We start from the raw sequence: 21,649 nt of genomic DNA on the forward strand, positions 1-21,649 counted from the left end.
ACCAGAAAAGTAACCTACTTGTTCTTAAGGATTTAAAACATGGTCAGTGGAGGGTACCCAGAGCTTTGTTCTTATAAGCTGCCAGCTTTGAATTTACAAAAATAAAAAGAAGAGATATACAACTATACTTCTTTTTCTCATAAAACTTTGGAAGCTACTGCAGCTAGAATTACATTAAGAGCAAACAATTACAACAAATTAGAACCTACTTCAAGTGTACTTACAAGTTCAATGACTAGAGAAGGATTCTATCAGTCAAAATACTTCAAATAGCGAAAATGACATAATTTACACGGATTAATCACGAAATTATGACAGTACTGATACTTGTTTCTTACATTCCAAAGAGATTACCCCACTCCATCATGTAGTTACTAAAATTATACTCTGGTATGTACATGAGGTCAGCTTCTCCATCCACCCCAAATTCTCCAACTAGAGGATGGTAAGTAACTGTTGAGAAGGACGAGGTAGGGCTGCCCTCACCCTCGCCGCCGCCGACGTTGTAGCCAGAAGCTCCATTCACTGCTTGGGAGAGCTTCCTCATGGACACTTCGGCCTCTGCAAGTTTCTCCTTTAGTTTCAGAAGCTGCATGCCAAACAAAATACTTGGTTATCTTCTCCGATGAGCCTCAATAACTATGGAGCATCTTTATATGATGCAGTTCTTGAATACTAAACCACATCTATAGTAACTTGGAAGAGAGAAGCAGACCTCATTCTCAAGGTGGCATTTCTCGACGACGACGGTGTCGTGGGCCGACTTGAGCTTGAGATACTCCTCCTCCAGATGCTTGTTCTTGTACCTCGCCCTTCGGTTCTGAAACCAAACCGCAACCTGCTTCGGGTCTAGGCCGAGCTCGCCGGCGAGGTGCACCTTCCTCCCTGACTCCAATTTTTTCTCCTTCACGAAGCTCATCTCCAAGAATTTGACTTGCTGATCACTGAGCCTCCTCTTCTTTGCCTCTCCCCCTGCACCATCCACCTTTGCCTTCCTCCTCTTCCGACGTGTCCTTGTCTCCCCTGCACATAGCAAGAAATAAAATGTTTAGCTCAAGAAAAGCCAGCCCAAGCTCGAAACACTAAATATTCTTACATCTTGACACTAAAAGCTAATGGACTAACACTAAACTCTGATGGACCTTCTCCTGCACTCAAAGCTAATACGATTAAAGTAAAGCCTCTATAGTTGTATCACGTGGATCTTCATTTATATCTTCCAAGCATTTAAGCCACAACCTCGCTTGCTCGCTCTCAACATGGAAATCCACCATACATCTTACTGATCCATGAAACGGGAAAGAAGTACTAAAGAAATATAAAAAGGAAGGGAAGGTGGAGGGGAAGGAGTAAGGGCAGCTAGGAGAAGCTGAACAGCAAAAAAAAAAAAGAACACCGAAATGGATGTTCAGCAGCGCGCACAACAAATTACCCAGCCAGCTCAAAACTCTTAAGTCAGAAATATTAACAGCAATTACCAGAACAACAGGATCTATCTCTACAGGAAAGCAACTCAAAAAAGAAAAAAAAGACAATCCTATAACATCATCAAGGACTCTCTGTTAACAACCAAGACTTCCACTTTCAAAACTGAACAAAACTATGAGCTAAAACTTTTCTTTCACATTTGGTTAGAAAAGTCTACTACACTTGCATCATTTATAATTCCATTTGGAATTAAATTTATCATAGTAAAAAACAAGATGTTTTCGCAATCTTTTCTAAATTTAAAATCGTGTCATTTGACTGCTGATGATGAATAACATATTTTACTCCTTGCATTCAAATGACTCATTGCATGCTCTGAAATGTAAAACTAAAAACAAAGCTCAATAATGGAAATTAAAAATAGACCGACCTTCAATCTTTTGGGAGTGCACACCAAAGCTCATGAGAGAGGAGAGTTCTACTTCCACTTGGCTCGGGACTGCCTTGATCATATTCTCTGCAGGAAAGCTTCAAAACTCCCTTCCGTTCTGCTCGCTTTTGGACTTTAGTAGTCTTCTCTTCAACCCTAGCCAATGGTACTATATACTAACACCTTTAGACCAAGAAAGAAACCTTTCCCTTCCTCTTCTTTGGGTTGCAAGGAGGAGTACTTTGGGGGAGAGTCGAGTCTAGAGAGATCAGAGGGAGGCTCCTTAGGTGTAATAGTGTGGTGAAGGTCTCGAGGCATTATTTATAGGACGCAAGTGGACACCAGTGCCCCTCAAGGGTGGCTAAAACCATGGTGGTGCCATTGCTACAAGGAGAGAGAACATCTCCATTCCTTCAACTCCTCGTTAAAAGTAACAGCAATCCAAATTGACGTCACCCTTGGGGACACGTAGGCTTGTGGGAGAGGGGATATTTTTGGAAGTGTAGGGCATTGTGGGAAAATGAAGCGAGGCTAAGCAACGGCAATCCTGCATGCTAAAGCTGTAAGCCACCATTTTCTTGTTTTCATGGGAGTTAGACAGTGAGAGAGAGAGAGAGAAAAGGGTTTGGTTTATTCGCGATAATATTTTTTTCCCCAGAATGGGCCCGGATCCGAAGTCTGGCCACCTAAGACGACGTCGTACGGATAGAAGTCTTTTCTCCTGTTCATCCTCGTGACAGGGAGGATTCCTTTTTCTCCCTTTGGAGGGCTCCCGGCTCGGCTCCTCTTCTAGTCTTCTCTCAGCTCCGTAGTTGGTTGACCCAAGTGAATATGGCTTGGTTTTAGTTTGTGCATGTTTTAAGTCATCTTTTGGTATTTAGCCGAACAAGCTTATATATTGTGCTTATTGAAGTATACACATGCGATGCATGCATTCATGCGAGACTAAGAGAATGGCCATCCTTCACCTCCTTTGAATGTAGCATCTAGCATTTCAAAATGCTGAGGCCTCTTCTATCATATATATGAGCTTCTTATATATAGGGTAATAATTGATCATTGTGAGTTAAGTAGAAATATATACAATGGCACCATAAAATGTTAATGCATTATTTATAGGGGTATAACGACTATTTGTTATTATGTGAATACCATATTAACTATGTTTATGTTAAAGGAAAAACGTTGTTTCAATATGGATATGACTATAGAAAATATATAGTGGAATTCAAAGCACTCGATCTTTTCCTGGTTTAATTTATACATCGAATAATGAGTTGTCTTCTAGTCTTATAATCACATATTGTGGTAGCATTCTCTCTAGTTACGAATCCATGTTCTTTGGTGCTCATACAACTAAGTCATTGGAACTATGGTCCGTCAACTAGTATCCTTTTTCTTTTTTCTCTCAAAAGTAAAACATTTGATGTACAGTAGGCAAAAATATAGTAATATTGCCAAAGAATTCTGTCTAAAATGCAGGATTTGCTCATGAAAATTTGTTAGGTGTTTTCTGAACCTCACTTTATTATGCAATAATTGGGTTTAATTGATGGGCTGTGATAGGTCATACATAATAAACAAAATTCACCCATTGGGCACTAATCATAAAGAATACATTTTTTATTAACCTTAATATCATGCTCCATAGATTTTGGTTTTGAAGTAGCACGCAACAACGTAACAATAATGATGTGATGTCATTTTCATTTATGTTATCTAGCTAATTGACAAAATTGGATCGCTTGAAACCAAGCATATTACCGTGTATGGTGAAATACAATAGAGAATTTTAGACTAGCTTGCTAATTACATCAACTTATTACATCTGAATAAAGATGGCAAACAAAAATTACTAATAATAACCCAAACTTTACTTTCAATTGCCATCCAAAGATTTCATTATCAGAGGTGTAATTATCATCTAAGGTGATGATTAGATACTAACTCTCAAAATTGAAAACCTACATTGTTAGCCACTAGCCAAGCTGTGGCGGAGTTGGTAGGGAGGGAGGGACAGAAAAAAAAAACGGATAACTTGCAGGGAGGGAGATGGGCACATGGGGCGCACTCAGAGGTTCTAACACGCGTCGCCAAGCCAAGGAATCCCGAGGAGGGGACGGTAGGTCCTATGTTCCCACGTGTCGTTTCGTCGTGTGCCCAAATCTGTCAGAGCCTGTCCTCCAATCACACTATCACCCCATCCCTTTGGGGCTAACGGCTCCTCCCTCTCACATCACACCAAAAGGAGGCGAGCCACTCAAATGCTCTTTCTTCAAAGCTCACCTACTTTATTTCGCCTCTTTTTCTTGTCAAGTTAACGAAGCACCAAGGCAGCAAGATAGTAGTTTGGTTATCTAAGTTGTCCATGTACAGAAACAGGACAAAGCCCCCGGCTTAGTTAAGAAATGGGACAGGCAAGGGGATCAGTCATGGCCATCTTTATTATGTATATTTTGTTTTAGATGAAGGCAGGATAAGGTGAGATAAGGGCATTGTATTGTTTCAATTGACCAGCGTTATCCCCATACTATGATTTGGTCAGTAGAGCTGCCAGCATGGGATTAGGTTGGGATGAAAAGGTAAAATTGTCCCCAACTCTACACTTACTTGTCATTAATTTAAGATTTTTTTTTGATCATTTTATAAAATAGAGGTGGGATGTATTGCCACAAAATTCAGGTTAAGGTCGAAGTGTAGCTCGGACGACCCTGAGGTTGATTGGAACCGAGCTGAACCGGCTGACCAAGGTGGGGTTGCTGATCTCCTCCAGAGACGGCCTGTAAGAGGTCCGCCTGCCGGAGAGTTTTCAGCGGAGGACCTTTGATGCTGGCAGCAGTATAGAAGGAAGAAAATTTCAGCAAAGTAGGGTTCTTTGTGGGTAGTATTGCATAAGGTATATCATAGTGCATAACTAAGGCTCCCAGACCACCCCTTTATATAGAAAAGTTAGATTTGTCATTACCTGGGTCGGTATGACATACACCAGTTGCCAGGCAGCAGCCAGTTGTACGGCCATGGTGTGAGCGTTGGTCCGCATGGATGGTGTATGGCACTGACCACATACCGAATATACAGCTGCCACAACGGCCAGTCGGTGTCATGACGGTCGATTGTTAGGACTGTCAGTCTTTGTCGGTACGTATGTGTTGGAAGAACCCTCGGACGGAGGCGAGTTTGCTCACTTCGGTTGGTCGGCTTCTCGGTTAGATCCGAAGTTGTTTCAGGTCGGTTTATACCAAGGTCAAGGAGAGGTTAGTCTTGTCCGAGATTGAGATGTCCAATATTTTCTTCATCAGACCCCTCAGTTGGAGACAAGTTTGCTCACTTCGGTTGGTCGGCTCCTCGGCTGGAGCTGAAGTTATCCGAGGTTGATTTATGTCGAGGTCACGGAGAGGTCAGTCTTGTCCAAGGTCGAGATGTCCAATATTTCTTCCATCACTTGCTCCTCAGTTTCGAGACCAAACTGCATTCCAGTTCGGGCGACGAAAGTCGAGTCGTCACCTCAATCAACTACAAAGCTGTTGTTTGGGGGCAATAAATATGTTGATTGGTCTTTTCGAAGCGTCGCTAGATCCGGACCATCTTGAGTCATCATCATTGTAAGGCTATCCCACAGATTCATTATTGTGGGGTGACTCCAAGATGCCATTAATGTAGCAATCTGGCGGATCGCTCGCATCGTTTTTCGAGCTAACATGTGGCTCGATTTGCCCAGGTAGCCGAACTGGTGCTTCGACCAGGATTGTCCTCACCTATATATAAGGGTGGCCCCTTCCTTTAGTTCATATATCTTGGTTCATTTGCTTCTCCGCCCAAGTGCTCATGCGTCTAGACTCCTAAGTGGCACTTTGACGAAGTTTGTCATTTCTAGCTATGGCGTCTCCTTCTCTTGTCCTTTTTCAGTGGGTGTCCATTCCTTGGATGCTTAGCCCCTTCTCCTTGTCTTCCTCCTCGTCTTTGTCCTTTTCTTCATCTTCCTCCTTTATTTCTTTGTTTCTCTATGATTTACACCATAAGTGAAGTTGAGGCCAATGCCTCAAAGGAGAGTTGGTCGTCAGACCACTCTCCTCAGGCTTGACAGTGGTCAACTCTAGCTAAGCCTGAGGCCCGATCGGGCCTGGACTACGAGGTATCCATCCTCACACAAGAAAGAGACGGACCTCGTCTGAGCTCAACACTTCATTTCTTCTGAGTTTGTTTTCAAGCTTGATGGTCCCAATGACTAGGTGAGCGGTCAAGGAATACCGCTCGTCAGACCAATTTCGAGATGAGTACGAGGAAAAGGCGACCGATGCCTTCTTAAAGCCTCAAGGACTGCCGAGCTCGGTCCTAGCATCTCTTTCTGGGGATGAACTTCTCCAATCTTCAGCTTGATTTTAGTGGCGAAGACGACAAAAAAGGCAAGGCCTGAAGAGCCGGTGAGGAATGTGAGGCCAGTGGCAACAATGGTGATGGAGGTAGAGAAGGCGATGACCGCGAGAAGGGCGAGGTCGGCTACAGGTGACCTCGATAGTGACGAAGGCAGCGAAGGCTAGGAATGCAGTCCCACCTTTCTGTCTTTTTTGTTCTTTCTTGTTTTTGTTCGGATTGGTCAAGCTTGATGTACTCTCTTTTTGTTCAGCTTCTGCTAAGGTCAGTGTAAAAGTTCATAGCTAATGAAAGTAAAGGATTTCTCAAAGTACTTGACTTCAGTTTTTGCTCTTGTTGTTTGTTTTGTTTGAGTTTAGGTCGTCGCTCCAAGCTTCGACCTTTCTTATATTTCTTTTTGCTCGGCCCCTGATGGGTTCAACGTATACACTAAAAGTAATAAAAGTGAAGAAAATTTTCAAAGTACTTGATTTTGGACTTTACTTGTTGCTCATTTCTTTGTTTGAGTTTGGGTCGTTGCATCGAACTCTTCTCCTTGTATTTATTCTATCTAGGAAGGGGTGGTGAGGAGCTTCAACCTAACTCGGGCTCCTCGATTGATCTTTTTGGAGTTCGGATCCAAAGGAACTCCAAGTGAGCTCTACTGAAGGAGGTTCCGGGTCGGCCCAGGGTGTCTCTTTAGTTGTTGATCTTCTCTAGAGTCCTGCTACAGAGAGATTCCAAGTGAGCTCGGTTGAAGGAGGTCCTAGTCGGCCTGGAGTTTCGTTTTAGTTGTTCATCTCTAGACTCTGATTCTAGAGGAATTTCAAGTGGGCTCGATTGAAGGAGGTCCTGGGTTAACCCGGGATGTTCCTTAGTTATCGATCTTCTCTGGACTATGGTCCTAGAGGAATTCTAAGTAGGTTCAACTGAAGGAGGTCTCAGATTAGCCCAGGGTGTCTCCTTGGTTGTTCATCTATAGACTATGGTCCTAGAAGAATGTGGAGTGATTGATGATACCCCTATTTGATTTTGATGAGCTCAAAAGCATTTGAGTATATTTCATGTTGTACTAATGAATTCAATCTAGTATTTCAGGCAAATATATGTGAATTTATGTTTAAGTGCATCGAGCCTTGGTTCAAAGTAATTTGGCTAAGTATTGAACTCAATTAAACCATAGTCTGAAGCTCGAGTCGACTCCGGAAGATTGCGAGTCGACTCTAAGTGTTTTAGAGGTTCTGGCACAAGCTCGAGTCGACTCTGGTACACTACGAGTCGACTCCGACTGAGAACAGAGAGAAGGACAGAAAGATGATTTCAGACCTTGTCAGCGAGTCGACTCCAGAAGGCTTAGAGTCGACTCCGATGCTTGCCGAGTCGACTCCCGATAGTTCCGAGTCGACTCCAAGGAGTAACAGACAGAAAGACAGAGCGATGGATTTTAGACCCTGTTACCGAGTCGACTTCAGAAGGATGCGAGTCGACTTCGATGTTTGACGAGTCGACTCCTAATTATGCCCGAGTCGACTCTCAGAGGAAAGCAGACTGAAAGGCAGAGAACCAAACTCAGTAACCCTGTGAACGAGTCGACTCCAATAATTTCAGAGTCGACCCCCAAGTCAGCCAAGTCGACTCCAACAAAGTGCGAGTCGACTCCGAGGCAGTTCAGATCAACAGACAGAGGATCGGCTTTTCGAACTCTGAGAGCCAAGTCGACTCCAAGAGAACCCGAGTCGACTCGAGAGAGAAAACAGAGAAATGAATTTTTGGAATCCTGAGAACGAGCGGTCTTCATAGTGCCGAGTCATCTCCAGATATTGGCGAGTCGACTCCAGGTTTGGTCCGAGTCGACTCCAGGACGGACAATACTTTAATTCAAATCCTGAATAGTGGGCGAGTCGTATCAGTGAAGCATGAGTTGACTCCAACAACAGCCGAGTCGACTCCAGATCGAGCAAGTCGACTCTGACCCCAACGGATACATTGTCAGTATGTGCAGACTATACAGAACGGCTACAAATCAGTATCTAATGGCTATTTTCCATAGGGAACAGTTTAAATAGCTAGAGTTAACAGTAGTAGACAAGGATTAAGCGATTCCATTGTGTGCATTAAAGCTTTTCAACTACCAAGATCCTCTAGAGAGAAAAATACAAGCAAAAGAAGGAAGAAATGCATTCAGCTCAACCCAAGAAGTACTTCCTTCGCAATCAAGGCTCTACTACTGTCATTCAACCTTCTGTGCATTCAAGAGAAGACTCAGAAATCGAGAAACCCCTACTTTTCCTTCCGAAATCTGTTTGAGGGCTTCTAAACTTTCTCTATTAATATTGTTCACATTTGCTTTTTAGAAGCTTTCCTTGTGACTTTTCCAAATTATTTTTTCTTACTCGATTCAATCAGGGGATTGAATCAAGGGTGGTAAGGTTGTTGGTGAGCCAAAGTTAAAACCAACAGTGTAAGGGTTTGATTGTGATTCCAGAAAAATAATCGGGTGGTTCTAGTCGGTGAGCCTGTGAAAACCGACCGAGTTCGTTGTGATCTCGCGAAAACAACAGGTTGGGTTGTGAACTTGTAAAACTACCGGCTGTAATCCTAGGAATTATAGTAAAATTTCAAGTGCGGCTTGGGGAGTGGACGTAGGAGCAAGAGTTGGCTCCGAACCACTATAAAGTCTCTTATGTTTGTATTGATTAATTGTCTCTTCCACTCTTCCATTCACTATATCTAGTAATCTATTTAACCTGCTTGCAATAGATTTAATTAATTACTCATTAAGTTTTAATTGTCAATAATTAATTAAAAACCCAACTCACCCTCCCTCTTGGGTTGTCTCCTTGGGCAACAAAGAATTTCAAGTGGGCTCGATTGAAGAAGGTCTCAGGTCAGCTCGGGGTGTCTCCTTAGTGGTCTATCTTTATACTATGGTCCTAGAAAAATTTTGAGTGGGCTGGGTAAAGGAGGTTCTAGGTAGGCCCGAGATGTCCCTTTAGTTGTTGATCTTTTCTATACTATAGTCCTAGAAAAATTTCGAGTAGGCTTGGTTGAAGGAGGTCCTAGATCATCCAAAGGTCTTCTTAGTTGTTCATCTCTAAACTATGGTCCTAGAGAAATTTTGAGTGGGCTCGGTTGAAGGAGGTTCTAAGTCGGCCCGAAGTGCCCCTTAGTTGTCCATCTCTATACTATGGTCCCAAAGAAATTTTGAGTGGACTCAGCTGAAGGAGGTCCCAGGTCTATCCGGGCTGTCTCCTTAGTTGTTGGTCTTTTGTGTACTATAGTCCTAGAGGAATTTCGAGTAGCCTCGGCTGAAGGAGGTCCCGAGTTGGCCAAGGTCTCTTCTTAGTTATTGATCTTCTCAGGACTATGATTCCAGAGAAATTTCGAGTGGGCTCGGTCTTAAGGAGACCACAGGCATCCCCGAGGTGTCCCATGTCGAAAATACACTTTCATAATCGTCCGATCTAAAAGACAAACACAACAAGAAAATTTTTATTGGAAATAAGCTTGGACTACAATGAATCTTACTGATAATAGAGGCGGAGGTAGTCAGAGTTCTATGTTTGTGGGATCAGAGCACCGTCGAGGTGACCTAGTCTGTATGTCCTTGGCCGCACTGCTTCAGTCACTTGATACAAAACTTCTCAATTCAGGCTAATTTTTCTGAGTTTCTTGGTTGTGACGCTTCAGTCTTTCTCAAGATGAGGTCGCCAGGTCAGAAGAGCTTGACTTTAATCCTGGAGTTCTAGTATCACACTACTTTTTTTTTGTACATCACCAGGCATATTTGAGCTTACTTTTTGGTTTCTTTCAGCAGATCGAGGTTAGCTCGAAGCCGATCCAAGTTCGTCTGGTTGTGAAAGTTTTCTAATTAGAGCGATGGAAGTCCGACCTCCAGTGGGAGCACCGCTTCCATTTCAAAAGTGATGTTTGTTGCCCAGATAGACAACCCAAGAGGGGGGGTGAATTGGGTTTTAAAATAATTTTGCAATTAAAACGTTGTGGATGACTAATTAATGCTTTACCAAGATGGTTAATTTATTGCTATGTGCTGTGAATGAAATGAGAGTAAAAGAAAGAGACAAACAATCACAAACACAAGGCTTTTATAGTGGTTCGGAGCTAACCCTTGCTCCTACGTCCACTCCTCAAGTCTCACTTGGGAATTCACTATAACCCCTTGGATTACAGCCGGTTGTTTTACAAGCTCACAACCAAACTTGTTGTTTTACGAGCTCACAACGAACTCGGTCGGTTTTCCCTGGCTCACCGACTAGAACCACCCCGATTGTTTTTCCGGGATCACAATCGAACCTTTACACGTTGGTTTTACACTCGGCTCACCAACCAACCTCTACACCTTTGATTCAATCCTCCGATTGAACCAAGCAAAGATAATATGGAAAGAATAAGAAACAAACAGAAAAACTGAGCTTCTTAAAAAGCAGATTTGCTACAATATAAACTAGAGAGAAGTTAAGAGCCCTCAAACACTTTTGAGTTGGAGTAGAGTAGGGCTTCTTGAACTTTGAGTCTCCTATGGAATGTCTGGTCGACTTGAATGCAGGAGGAGGCTTCTTTAAAATGCTGGGAAGAGGAAGTTGGATGGAGTTAATGGCGCTCTTCCTTCTTTTCGTTGAAGACAAGTATGCAGAGAATGAATGCTTGATTTCTTTGAATGGAATGGTGCTTCTCTGCCTTGCTACAGTCCTCTGTGGCTATTTAATCCATCCCCCACGGAAACTAGCCGTTAGACACCTTTTTCTGCCCGTTCTGCACACTCTGCACAACCTGACAATATGTTCGTTGGGGGTCGGAGTCGACTCGCGCGATCAGGAGTCGACTCGGCTGTAGCGGGAGTCGACTCATGCTTTTCTGGAGTCGACTCGGCAACTGTTCCGGATTTGAATTAAAGTGGCCTCTTCGACTGGGAGTCGACTCGACTTGACCCGGAGTCGACTCGCCAACTTCTGGAGCTGACTTGGCATTTTCGGAGTCGGCTCATCCCATGAAGTCCACGGAGCCAATTTTCAACCTGGCCCACTCAAGTCGACTCGACAATCCTGGAAGTCGACTCGGCGCTCAGAGCCCGAACTCCCGATCTTCTGTCTTTTGGCTCGTCCAGTCTTGGAGTCGACTCGGACTGTTCTGGAGTCGACTCGGCTCTCAGTTTCCGAAACATGGCCTTCTGCCTTTTTGGTGTAGCGCTGCCTTGGGGTCGACTCGAGCTGTCTGGGAGTCGACTCGGCTCTCAGAGACAATAATTCGGTCTTCTGTCTTTTTGGGGTCGCGCTGTCTCGGAGTCGACTCGCGCATTGCGGGAGTCGACTCGAATCTCAGAGTCCGAAAACTGCTCTCTGACTTTTGCCTTGTGAACCACTGAGAGTCGACTCTCGCTTTCTTTGGAGTCGACCTACCAACCATCGGAGTCGACTCGAATCTCAGGGTCGAAATTCGCTCTCTGACTTTTCTGTCTGTAACTCCTTGGAGTCGACTCATACTACTCCGGAGTCGACTCGGTAAACATCGGAGTCGACTCGCGCACTTCAGGAGTCGACTCGCTGACAGGTTTTGAGTTGATGCTTTCTGCTCGTCTGTCTGTTCTCAGTCGGAGTCGACTCGTAATGATCCGGAATCGACTCGAGCCCGTGCCAGTAATTCTGATACGCTTGGAGTCGACTCGTAATACTCTGGAGTCGACTCGAGTCTCAGACTTTGGTTCAAACTGACTTCTTAACTTATCCAAAATATTATGAACCAAGTCTAGAAACACTTTAGACAAGATTTTCACTGAAACACTCAATTGAATTCATTAGTAAACAAGAGATATACTCAGATGCTTTGAGCTCATCAAAATCAAATAGGGTTATGATCAATCACTCCACAATCTCCCCCTTTTTGATGATGACAAAACATTGAGTATATGTAAAGTGAATTGCTCAATAAACAAGGAAATAAAATCCATAAATGAATTCAAGTGTCTGATTATATAATTTATCCAAGCTTGAAAGGTGTGAAACAATAAATTTTGGAATTAAAGCTCCCCCTTTCATTTGGAATTATATAAGCCTTCATATCATGCAATCAATTGTTTGGCTTATATATATTTAATGATTTAGCTTTCTTAAAAATTCAGATTCTCCCCCTCAACATATGCATTCAACTTTGTTTTGATTCTCTGAATTTCCTTTTAATGCATTGCAGTTTTTGAACTGAAATTTTTGGTTTTTAGAGGGAAAATCTGTCAATTTGTTCTTGAGTAGGATTCAGCTAATCTCCGAATATCTCTTGAATAGATTCTGGAGATTACTCCATTAGGAGCCCCAACAGAGAGATAATGAGCCTCGAGGTACCAAATCCACTAAGAACAAATTATGTTTTAATTTTTGATTCTCATTTTGAGTTCTTTTATGTTGATTCCATTTACATATCTACTAAATATTTCTTTCCCTTTTTGTCATCATATCAAAAAGGAGGTAAGCAGAACAAACAATCACTTAGAGATCAAATTGCACACAATTGAAGAGAATATGTCTACTCATTGTATTGATGTGTATGTAAATACATTTTAGAATACAATAAGTAAAGCAAAAAAGTACATGTCAAAATAACACAAAATGATCTAAGGCTTCCTCGAGGAGGATGCGGGTCCCCGGGGCATGCGCTCTGCAAGTAGTGTGACTGCATTGGTGACGTGCTCGAGCTGTCGGATAATGGCCGAGGTGGCCCTGCTATGTGTCGTATCGAGCTCGGTCACCGACTTCTGAAGTGTGTCCAGCTTGTCGATGAGCACATTCGCCAAGCGCTCGGCCCCCTGGGTAGTGGTGCCCATATCCTGTCGGACGTTATCGCGCATCTTCCGAGTGGTGCTCGAGACTTCGCTCATGCTATGGAACTGGGCTTGGACCAGGAACCGTACATTGTCGATCTCTTCCCGCACATGGGCCGTCATCTCAGTCACGGCTGTCAAGGAAGGGACCAACGCTGAAGATGGTGCAGGAGAGGGAGCAGGCACTGAACCCCGGAGCTCCCGAAGTAGATCATCCCGCAGGTCTCTAACTATCTCCTGGCGCAACTCCCGGAGCTGCTCAGGAGCGATCCGGACCTCCATGGGCTGAGGAGCTGAGGAGGAGGGTCCGGCTGAGGTGGTAGGAGCAGAAGTGGAGGGAAAGTCAGGATAATCTGAGTCTGGCTCAGGACTAGGGGAATGTCTGGTGGTATGTGTGGAGGTGGAAGACTTCCTAACCCAGGTCCCCTCTACCTTCCGAAACCCCATCCTGTGTAGGGTCCCCGGACGCATGCGATCTGTCCATCGCAATGCGCGAGAGGGTTCCCCCTCAGGAATAGGGATCTCGGCCTCCCTAAAGATAAGGGTGAACATCATGCCATAGGGGAGGGTGAGCCTAGGTCTATCTAGTGGCTCACATAGGTATCTATATATCATCTTGGAAAAGTTTATGGGGGTATCCTGAAGAATGTAGTACATGAGGGCTAGGTCCCTCTCAGACACAAAATCGAACCGTCCGGTCTTTGGGAACAAAGACCGAGAAATGATGCTCAAGAGGAGCCGCATCTCAACTGAAAGTGAGCTGGCGGACACCTCATCTAAAGGGGACTGGGGTGGATGCCCTAGAATGGCCGTAAGGGCCTCAGTCCTATCTTCGGGGTGTGTGGGAGCCACCCCTAACTGTGGAAGGTGGAGGATTTGGGCTATGAAATCCTCGGAAATAAACAATGGGACACCGGCTACGGTTCCCTCTATTCCCCCATTCCCCCTATGGACAGTACCATAGAACTCTCTAATTAGGCCAGGGTATGTGGGGAGGTCTAGGGAACAAAAGTACTCTAAACCCTGGGCCCTAAGTCTATCTCCTATAGTGAAGCCCTCCCGGGAGAGATAGTCAAAATCGACGTATCTCCCGGTGGAGACCGCCTTCCCGGCACACGGCCTCGAGGGAACGGCCCTCGGCGGGGAACGAGCCGGAGGTTGTGGCCTCACGGGGTCGTTCCGAGCCTTGGAACGCCGCTCGGCACCGGTCGCGGAATGGGGCCTCTTCCGGCTTGGGACAGTGGCTTTGCGAGGCATGGTTGACCTAGAATGGTATGAAATCCTAATGGACGATGAAGGATCAACGGAAAAAGGACCTAGGGGCGGCCGGAGACGTTCTAGGAGTCGGCTCTAGGGTTTTGAACAGTGGCGGCGGTGAAAATAAGTGTTTTCTAAACGATGGAGTTAGGGTTAAAAAGTCGGATCCCGACCGCGAGTCGACTCGACCTCGAGTCGACTCCAAAATATGCGCGAGTCGACTCTCCTTAGGCGCCTGTTGACCTCGAGTCGACTCCTTACTGTATGCGAGTCGACTCCCCCTCTGCTGCCATTGTTTTCGAGTCGACTCCCGTAAATGTGCGAGTCGACTCCCTCTTACGAGCCGACTCTGAAACTTACTCGAGTCGTCTCGAACTCTGGCACGCACCTAAAAATCATGCTATGTTCGTGCCGAATGAGGAAAAATCACTAAGTTATGATCTGATTTGATGATCATTGTAAAGAAACTCTAAATTAACCACAATCTAATCATCAAAATCAATGAACTAGTGGAAAACACCACTAGCATGGATCAATCACTCCTAATTTTCTCCTAAGCACACTAAATCTCTCTTCACTTAGGGGTTTTGTAAAAATGTCAGCTAATTGATCATCAGTACAAACAAATTGTAGTGTCACATTACCATTCAGTACATGATCTCTTATGAAGTGATGTCTTATCTCAATATGTTTAGTTCTTGAATGCTGAATTGGATTCTTAGTTAGATTAATGGCACTTGTATTATCACAATTAATGGGTATTTTATCTTGTTTAATGCCATAATCTTCTAATTGTTGTTTGATCCATAAGATTTGAGCACAACAACTCCCGGCTGCAACATATTCAGCTTCAGCAGTAGATAATGCAACCGAGTTTTGTTTCTTGCTAAACCATGAGATTAAGTTTTCTCCTAGAAATTGACAAGACCCGCTGGTACTTTTTCTATCAAGTTTACATCCAGCAAAGTCTGAATCTGTGTATCCTATTAATTTTAGGCTAGATTCTTTAGAATACCATAAACCTATATTCTTAGTTCCTATTAGGTATTTAAAGATTCTCTTAACTGTAATTAGATGTGATTTCTTAGGATTAGACTGATATCTAGCACACATGCAAACACTAAACATGATATCAGGTCTACTTGCAGTAAGATACAATAAAGATCCTATCATACCTCTATATAGTTTCTGATCTACAGATTTACCTGATTCATCTTGGTCTAATTTGCATGATGAGCTCATGGGGGTGCTGATTGACTTGTTCCCCTCCATATCAAACTTTTTAAGCATCTCCTTGATATATTTGGCTTGATTGATGAAGATGCCTCCTTCAGACTGTTTGATTTGAAGCCCGAGGAAGTAGTTCAGCTCTCCCATCATGCTCATCTCAAATTCACTCTGCATCAAATCAGCAAATTCTTCGCAGAGGCGATTGTTAGTAGCACCGAAAATAATATCATCACCGTAAATCTGCACTAATAACATATCTTTGTTTTGCTTTTTCAGAAATAGTGTTGTATCTACATTACCCCTAGAGAACTCATGTTCTAATAGGAATTTGCTAAGCCTCTCATACCATGCTCTAGGTACTTGTTTCAAACCATAAAGTGCTTTGTTCAATTTATATACATGATTAGGGTATTGATGATTTTCAAAACTAGGAGGTTGTTCTACATATACCTCCTCATTAATATACCCATTTAAAAATACACTTTTTACATCCATTTGAAATAGTTTGAAGTCCTTAGAGCATGCATATGCTAATAATAATCTAATAGCCTCAAGTCTAGCTACAGGAGCAAAGGTTTCATCAAAATCTATACCTTCTTCTTGATTATAGCCCTTTGCTACTAGTCTAGCCTTATTCCTTATGACAATTCCATTTTCATCAAGTTTATTTTTATAAATCCATTTGGTACCTATAATTGGATATTCAGAAGGTCTTTCAACTAGATTCCATACTTTGTTTCTAGTAAATTGGTTTAATTCTTCTTGCATTGCATTTATCCAATTTACATCTTTTTCAGCTTCTTCTATGCGTTTAGGCTCAAAATGTGAAACGAAAGCTAGATGATTGTTTAAGTTCCTAAGGGATGCTCTAGTCCTAATAGGTTGAGACGGATCATCTAGAATTAATTCCTTAGGATGCCCGTGAGCATACCTCCAAGCTTTAGTTAGCCCATGATCTACTATAGTCTCTTGGCTTGATGATGCATCTTCAATTAATTTTTGACTGTTATCTTGTAATGTCATCTCGTCAATCTTTTCTTCAAGAATTTCCGTATCATCATCAAAATTAACTCTCTTACTAGAAGTGATATCACTAGAATCATCGAAGACAACATGTATGGATTCTTCTATAACTAGGGTTCTTTTATTAAAGACTCTATATGCTTTACTAGTTGTAGAGTACCCTAAGAATATGCCCTCATCAGATTTAGAATCAAATTTTCCTAGATTATCTTTCCCATTATTATGAACAAAACACCTACATCCAAAGATATGAAAATAGTTTACCTTTGGTTTTCTGTTTTTCCAAAGTTCATAAGGTGTTTTCTTTATAATAGGTCTCAATAAAACTCTATTTAATATATGACAAGAAGTATTAATGGCTTCTCCCCAAAAGTACTTAGGGAGGTTACTTTCACATAACATAGTTCTAGCCATTTCCTCTAGAGTTCTGTTTTTCCTCTCCACAACTCCATTTTGTTGTGGTGTCCTAGGTGCAGAAAAATTGTGTGTTATCCCCTTTTTACTACAAAACTCATCAAATAAATGATTTTCGAATTCGGTACCATGGTCACTTCTAATAGCTATTACTGAAGTATCTCTAGCATTGGTTACTTCTTTATGAAATTTCTTGAAAACTGAAAAAGCTTGATCCTTATGAGCTAAGAACATGACCCAAGTGTATCTAGAATAATCATCTACAATAACTAGACCATATTTATTTCCACCTAGGCTTGTGGTTCTAGTTGGTCCGAATAGGTCCATGTGTAGTAGTTCTAGAGGTCTAGAGGTTGAGACACAATTTATAGATTTAAAGGAGTTCTTTGATTGTTTGCCAAATTGACATGCTTCACATATTTTATTCTTTTCAAACTTTAATTTTGGCAAACCTATCACCGAATCTCTTTTAACTAGTTTAGATATCGTGTCCATGCTTGCATGACCTAACTTACGGTGCCATAACCAACTAGCATCATTGTCCTTAGTTTCATTAACAACTAAGCATGGGTTGTGTTTGGCAAGATCCTCAAGGTCACAACATACACATTTCCACGTCTTATTCCTTTAAAAACTAAACTATTGTCATTTGGGTTTGTTACGATGCCTAGTGATGGTTTAAACATAACATCATAACCTTTATCACATAATTGACTAGTGCTTAATAAATTATGCTTAAGACCGTCAACATATCTAACATTATCAATAAAAGTAGAAGGGGTAATTTGTACTTTACCTATACCAATGATGTGACCTTGGTTGTTATCTCCAAAAGTCACAGCACCTCCCTTCTTAGCTTCAAGGGTGAAGAATTGATCCTTGTCACCCGTCATGTGTCTTGAACAGCCACTATCCAAGTACCAGCAATTTTTGTTGACCTTGGCTGCAAGACACTCCTACACAAGCAGATCACATAATTTTAGGTACCCAAGTTTTCTTGGGTCCTTCATGGTTAGTCATGTTGGTTCCTTTTGGAACCCATACCCTTTTGATTTTTCTTTTAGTTTTTTCTTTCCTATAGTCACATACATTTGCTTTATGTCCTACAGTTCCACAACAAAAACATGTTATTTTCTTAATTTTACTTTCTCCTGCTTTAACAAAGAAGTTACTAAGAAGTTTTTGCTTGTTTTTAGGTTTGTATCCTAGACCTGCTCTATTGAATACAGCTCGTTGACTATTAAGTATCATATTTAATTTTTCAGAACTATATGTAAATTTTTCAACCAAGGGTTTGTATTTCTCAAGTTCTTTAGTTAGTGTCTGTTTTTCTGCTTTTAGATCATTTAGTTCTTTTGTGATACTCTCATTTATATGTTTATAGTTTTTGGGTTCTAATGTTTCTTTGTTCAGCCTTTCATTTTCTTTAGTTAAGGTATTATTCTTTTGTATCAAGATTTGGTTGCTTGTTTTAAGTTCTGCATTTTCTTTGATAAGAACATCTTTATCCTTAACTAATGAATCATACTTACGGAGATGAGTTTGGTTAGTTACTTTTAGTTCTTTGTTTTCAACGTTTATCATTTTGTATTCATCCATTAATTCATTGAAAGCATCATACAGTTCATCGAAAGTAAAATCTAAATGTGGTGCGGATGTTACCTCATTTTCATTGGCCATGAAGCAGAAGTTGGCCTTTTCTACTTGTTCCTCATCCGATGAGGATGATGATGTGTCGGAGTACGATAGGGTGGTGACAAGGGCTTTCTTCTTCTTGTACTTGCTCCCCTTCTTTAGTAGAGGACACTCAGCTCTGATGTGTCCCGGCTTCTTGCACTCATAGCATCCAATCCCCTCATTTTTTCTTTCCTTACCTTTATCCTTCCGATAGGAATTTGAGGGGCCTCTCCTCTGATGAAAGGTCTTCTTTTGATTGATGAATCTTCTGAATTTGCGCACGAGAAGAGCCTCATCATCGTCTCCCTCATGATTCTCTTCTTCACTGCTGCTACTGCAAGACAAGTCCTTGTTAGATGATGTAGATTTAAGAGCTATTACCTTTTTCTTATGGGAGGACTCTTCTTCGCTGTGCTGCTTCATTGTCAGCTCGTGCGTCATTAGGGATCCAAGAAGCTCTTCAAGTGGAAGTTTGTTCAAGTCCTTAGCTTCTTGGATTGCCGTCACCTTGGCTTCCCATGACCTTGGTAAGCAGCGAAGAATTTTCCTGACAAGATCACTGTTAGTATAGTTTTTGCTAAGCCTTTTTAGGCCATTGACAATGTCAGTGAATCTAGTGAACATGCAAGTGATTGTTTCATTAGGATCCATTTTAAATAGTTCATACTTATGAACCAATATATTTATTTTGGATTCTTTGACTTGATTCGTGCCCTCATGGGTCACTTCAAGTCTATCCCAAATCTCTTTTGCAGAATTGCAAGTAGAGACCCTATTGAATTCATTCCTATCTAATGCACAGTAAAGCACATTCATTGCTTTGGCATTGAGTTGTGCTTTCCTAAAGTCATGGTCATCCCAATCCTTTTCTAGTTTGGGTACATTGACACCCTCTACATAGATGGATGGGATGTATGGTCCATTCACTATGATGGTCCACATCTCATAATCTTGGGCTTGGATAAATATCCTCATCCTAGCCTTCCAATATGAGTAATCGGATCCATTAAAGAATGGGGGTCTTTGGGTGGACTGACCCTCGATGTGGGAAGATCCAAATGGGGTTGTCATTTTGATCTTTGACTCTTAGGGTAGAAGAGTTTAGGCTCTGATACCACTTGTTGCCCAGATAGACAACCCAAGAGGGGGGGTGAATTGGGTTTTAAAATAATTTTGCAATTAAAACGTTGTGGATGACTAATTAATGCTTTACCAAGATGGTTAATTAATTGCTATGTGCTGTGAATGAAATGAGAGTAAAAGAAAGAGACAAACAATCACAAACACAAGGCTTTTATAGTGGTTCGGAGCTAACCCTTGCTCCTACGTCCACTCCTCAAGTCTCACTTGGGAATTCACTATAACCCCTTGGATTACAGCCGGTTGTTTTACAAGCTCACAACCAAACTTGTTGTTTTACGAGCTCACAACGAACTCGGTCAGTTTTCCCTGGCTCACCGACTAGAACCACCCCGATTGTTTTTCCGGGATCACAATCGAACCTTTACACGTTGGTTTTACACTCGGCTCACCAACCAACCTCTACACCTTTGATTCAATCCTCCGATTGAACCAAGCAAAGATAATATGGAAAGAATAAGAAACAAACAGAAAAACTGAGCTTCTTAAAAAGCAGATTTGCTACAATATAAACTAGAGAGAAGTTAAGAGCCCTCAAACACTTTTGAGTTGGAGTAGAGTAGGGCTTCTTGAACTTTGAGTCTCCTCTGGAATGTCTGGTCGACTTGAATGCAGGAGGAGGCTTCTTTAAAATGCTGGGAAGAGGAAGTTGGATGGAGTTAATGGCGCTCTTCCTTCTTTTCGTTGAAGACAAGTATGCAGAGAATGAATGCTTGATTTCTTTGAATGGAATGGTGCTTCTCTGCCTTGCTACAGTCCTCTGTGGCTATTTAAGCCATCCCCCACGGAAACTAGCCGTTAGACACCTTTTTCTGCCCGTTCTGCACACTCTGCACAACCTGACAATATGTCCGTTGGGGGTCGGAGTCGACTCGCGCGATCAGGAGTCGACTCGGCTGTAGCGGGAGTCGACTCATGCTTTTCTGGAGTCGACTCGGCAACTGTTCCGGATTTGAATTAAAGTGGCCTCTTCGACTGGGAGTCGACTCGACTTGACCCGGAGTCGACTCGCCAACTTCTGGAGCTGACTTGGCATTTTCGGAGTCGGCTCATCCCATGAAGTCCACGGAGCCAATTTTCAACCTGGCCCACTCGAGTCGACTCGACAATCCTGGAAGTCGACTCGGCGCTCAGAGCCCAAACTCTCGATCTTCTGTCATTTGGCTCGTCCAGTCTTGGAGTCGACTCGGACTGTTCTGGAGTCGACTCGGCTCTCAGTTTTCGAAACATGGCCTTCTGCCTTTTTGGTGTAGCGCTGCCTTTGGGTCGACTCGAGCTGTCTGGGAGTCGACTCGGCTCTCAGAGACAATAATTCGGTCTTCTGTCTTTTTGGGATCGCGCTGTCTCGGAGTCAACTCGCGCATTGCGGGAGTCGACTCGAATCTCAGAGTCCGAAAACTGCTCTCTGACTTTTGCCTTGTGAACCACTGAGAGTCGACTCTCGCTTTCTTTGGAGTCGACCTACCAACCATCGGAGTCGACTCGCGTTCCACAGGAGTCGACTCGAATCTCAGGGTCGAAATTCGCTCTCTGACTTTTCTGTCTGTAACTCCTTGGAGTCGACTCATACTACTCCGGAGTCGACTCGGTAAACATCGGAGTCGACTCGCGTACTTCAGGAGTCGACTCGCTGACAGGTTTTGAGTTGATGCTTTCTGCTCGTCTGTCTGTTCTCAGTCGGAGTCGACTCGTAATGATCCGGAGTCGACTCGAGCCCGTGCCAGTGATTCTGATACGCTTGGAGTCGACTCGTAATACTCTGGAGTCGACTCGAGTCTCAGACTTTGGTTCAAACTGACTTCTTAACTTATCCAAAATATTATGAACCAAGTCTAGAAACACTTTAGACAAGATTTTCACTGAAACACTCA

General features: G+C 42.7%; 1 protein-coding gene across 1 annotated transcript; it reads right to left on the minus strand.

Moving 5' to 3' along the window:
* Positions 1-117: 117 nt before the first annotated feature.
* Positions 118-2,263, minus strand: LOC120113222 (homeobox-leucine zipper protein HOX12-like). Its single transcript, XM_039134008.1, has 3 exons — positions 1,859-2,263; positions 716-1,023; positions 118-589 (listed from the first exon to the last, which is right to left on the minus strand). Exons 1-3 carry the CDS (start codon positions 1,938-1,940, stop codon positions 335-337), a joined length of 645 nt encoding a protein of 214 aa, XP_038989936.1. The 5' UTR covers positions 1,941-2,263; the 3' UTR covers positions 118-334.
* Positions 2,264-21,649: the final 19,386 nt, after the last annotated feature.

This window comes from Phoenix dactylifera, chromosome 15 (assembly GCF_009389715.1).
Source record: "Phoenix dactylifera cultivar Barhee BC4 chromosome 15, palm_55x_up_171113_PBpolish2nd_filt_p, whole genome shotgun sequence".
Taxonomy (NCBI): Eukaryota; Viridiplantae; Streptophyta; class Magnoliopsida; order Arecales; family Arecaceae; genus Phoenix; species Phoenix dactylifera.

Excerpts from the sequence above, each read along its gene's own strand:
- LOC120113222 (XM_039134008.1), bottom strand. The coding sequence starts at position 1,940 with ATGATCAAGGCAGTCCCGAGCCAAGTGGAAGTAGAACTCTCCTCTCTC. Across the intron at positions 1,024-1,858 it reads GCACTCCCAAAAGATTGAAG|GGGAGACAAGGACACGTCGG; the intron begins GTCGGTCTATTT and ends TGCTATGTGCAG. Across the intron at positions 590-715 it reads AATGCCACCTTGAGAATGAG|CTTCTGAAACTAAAGGAGAA; the intron begins GTCTGCTTCTCT and ends TTTGGCATGCAG.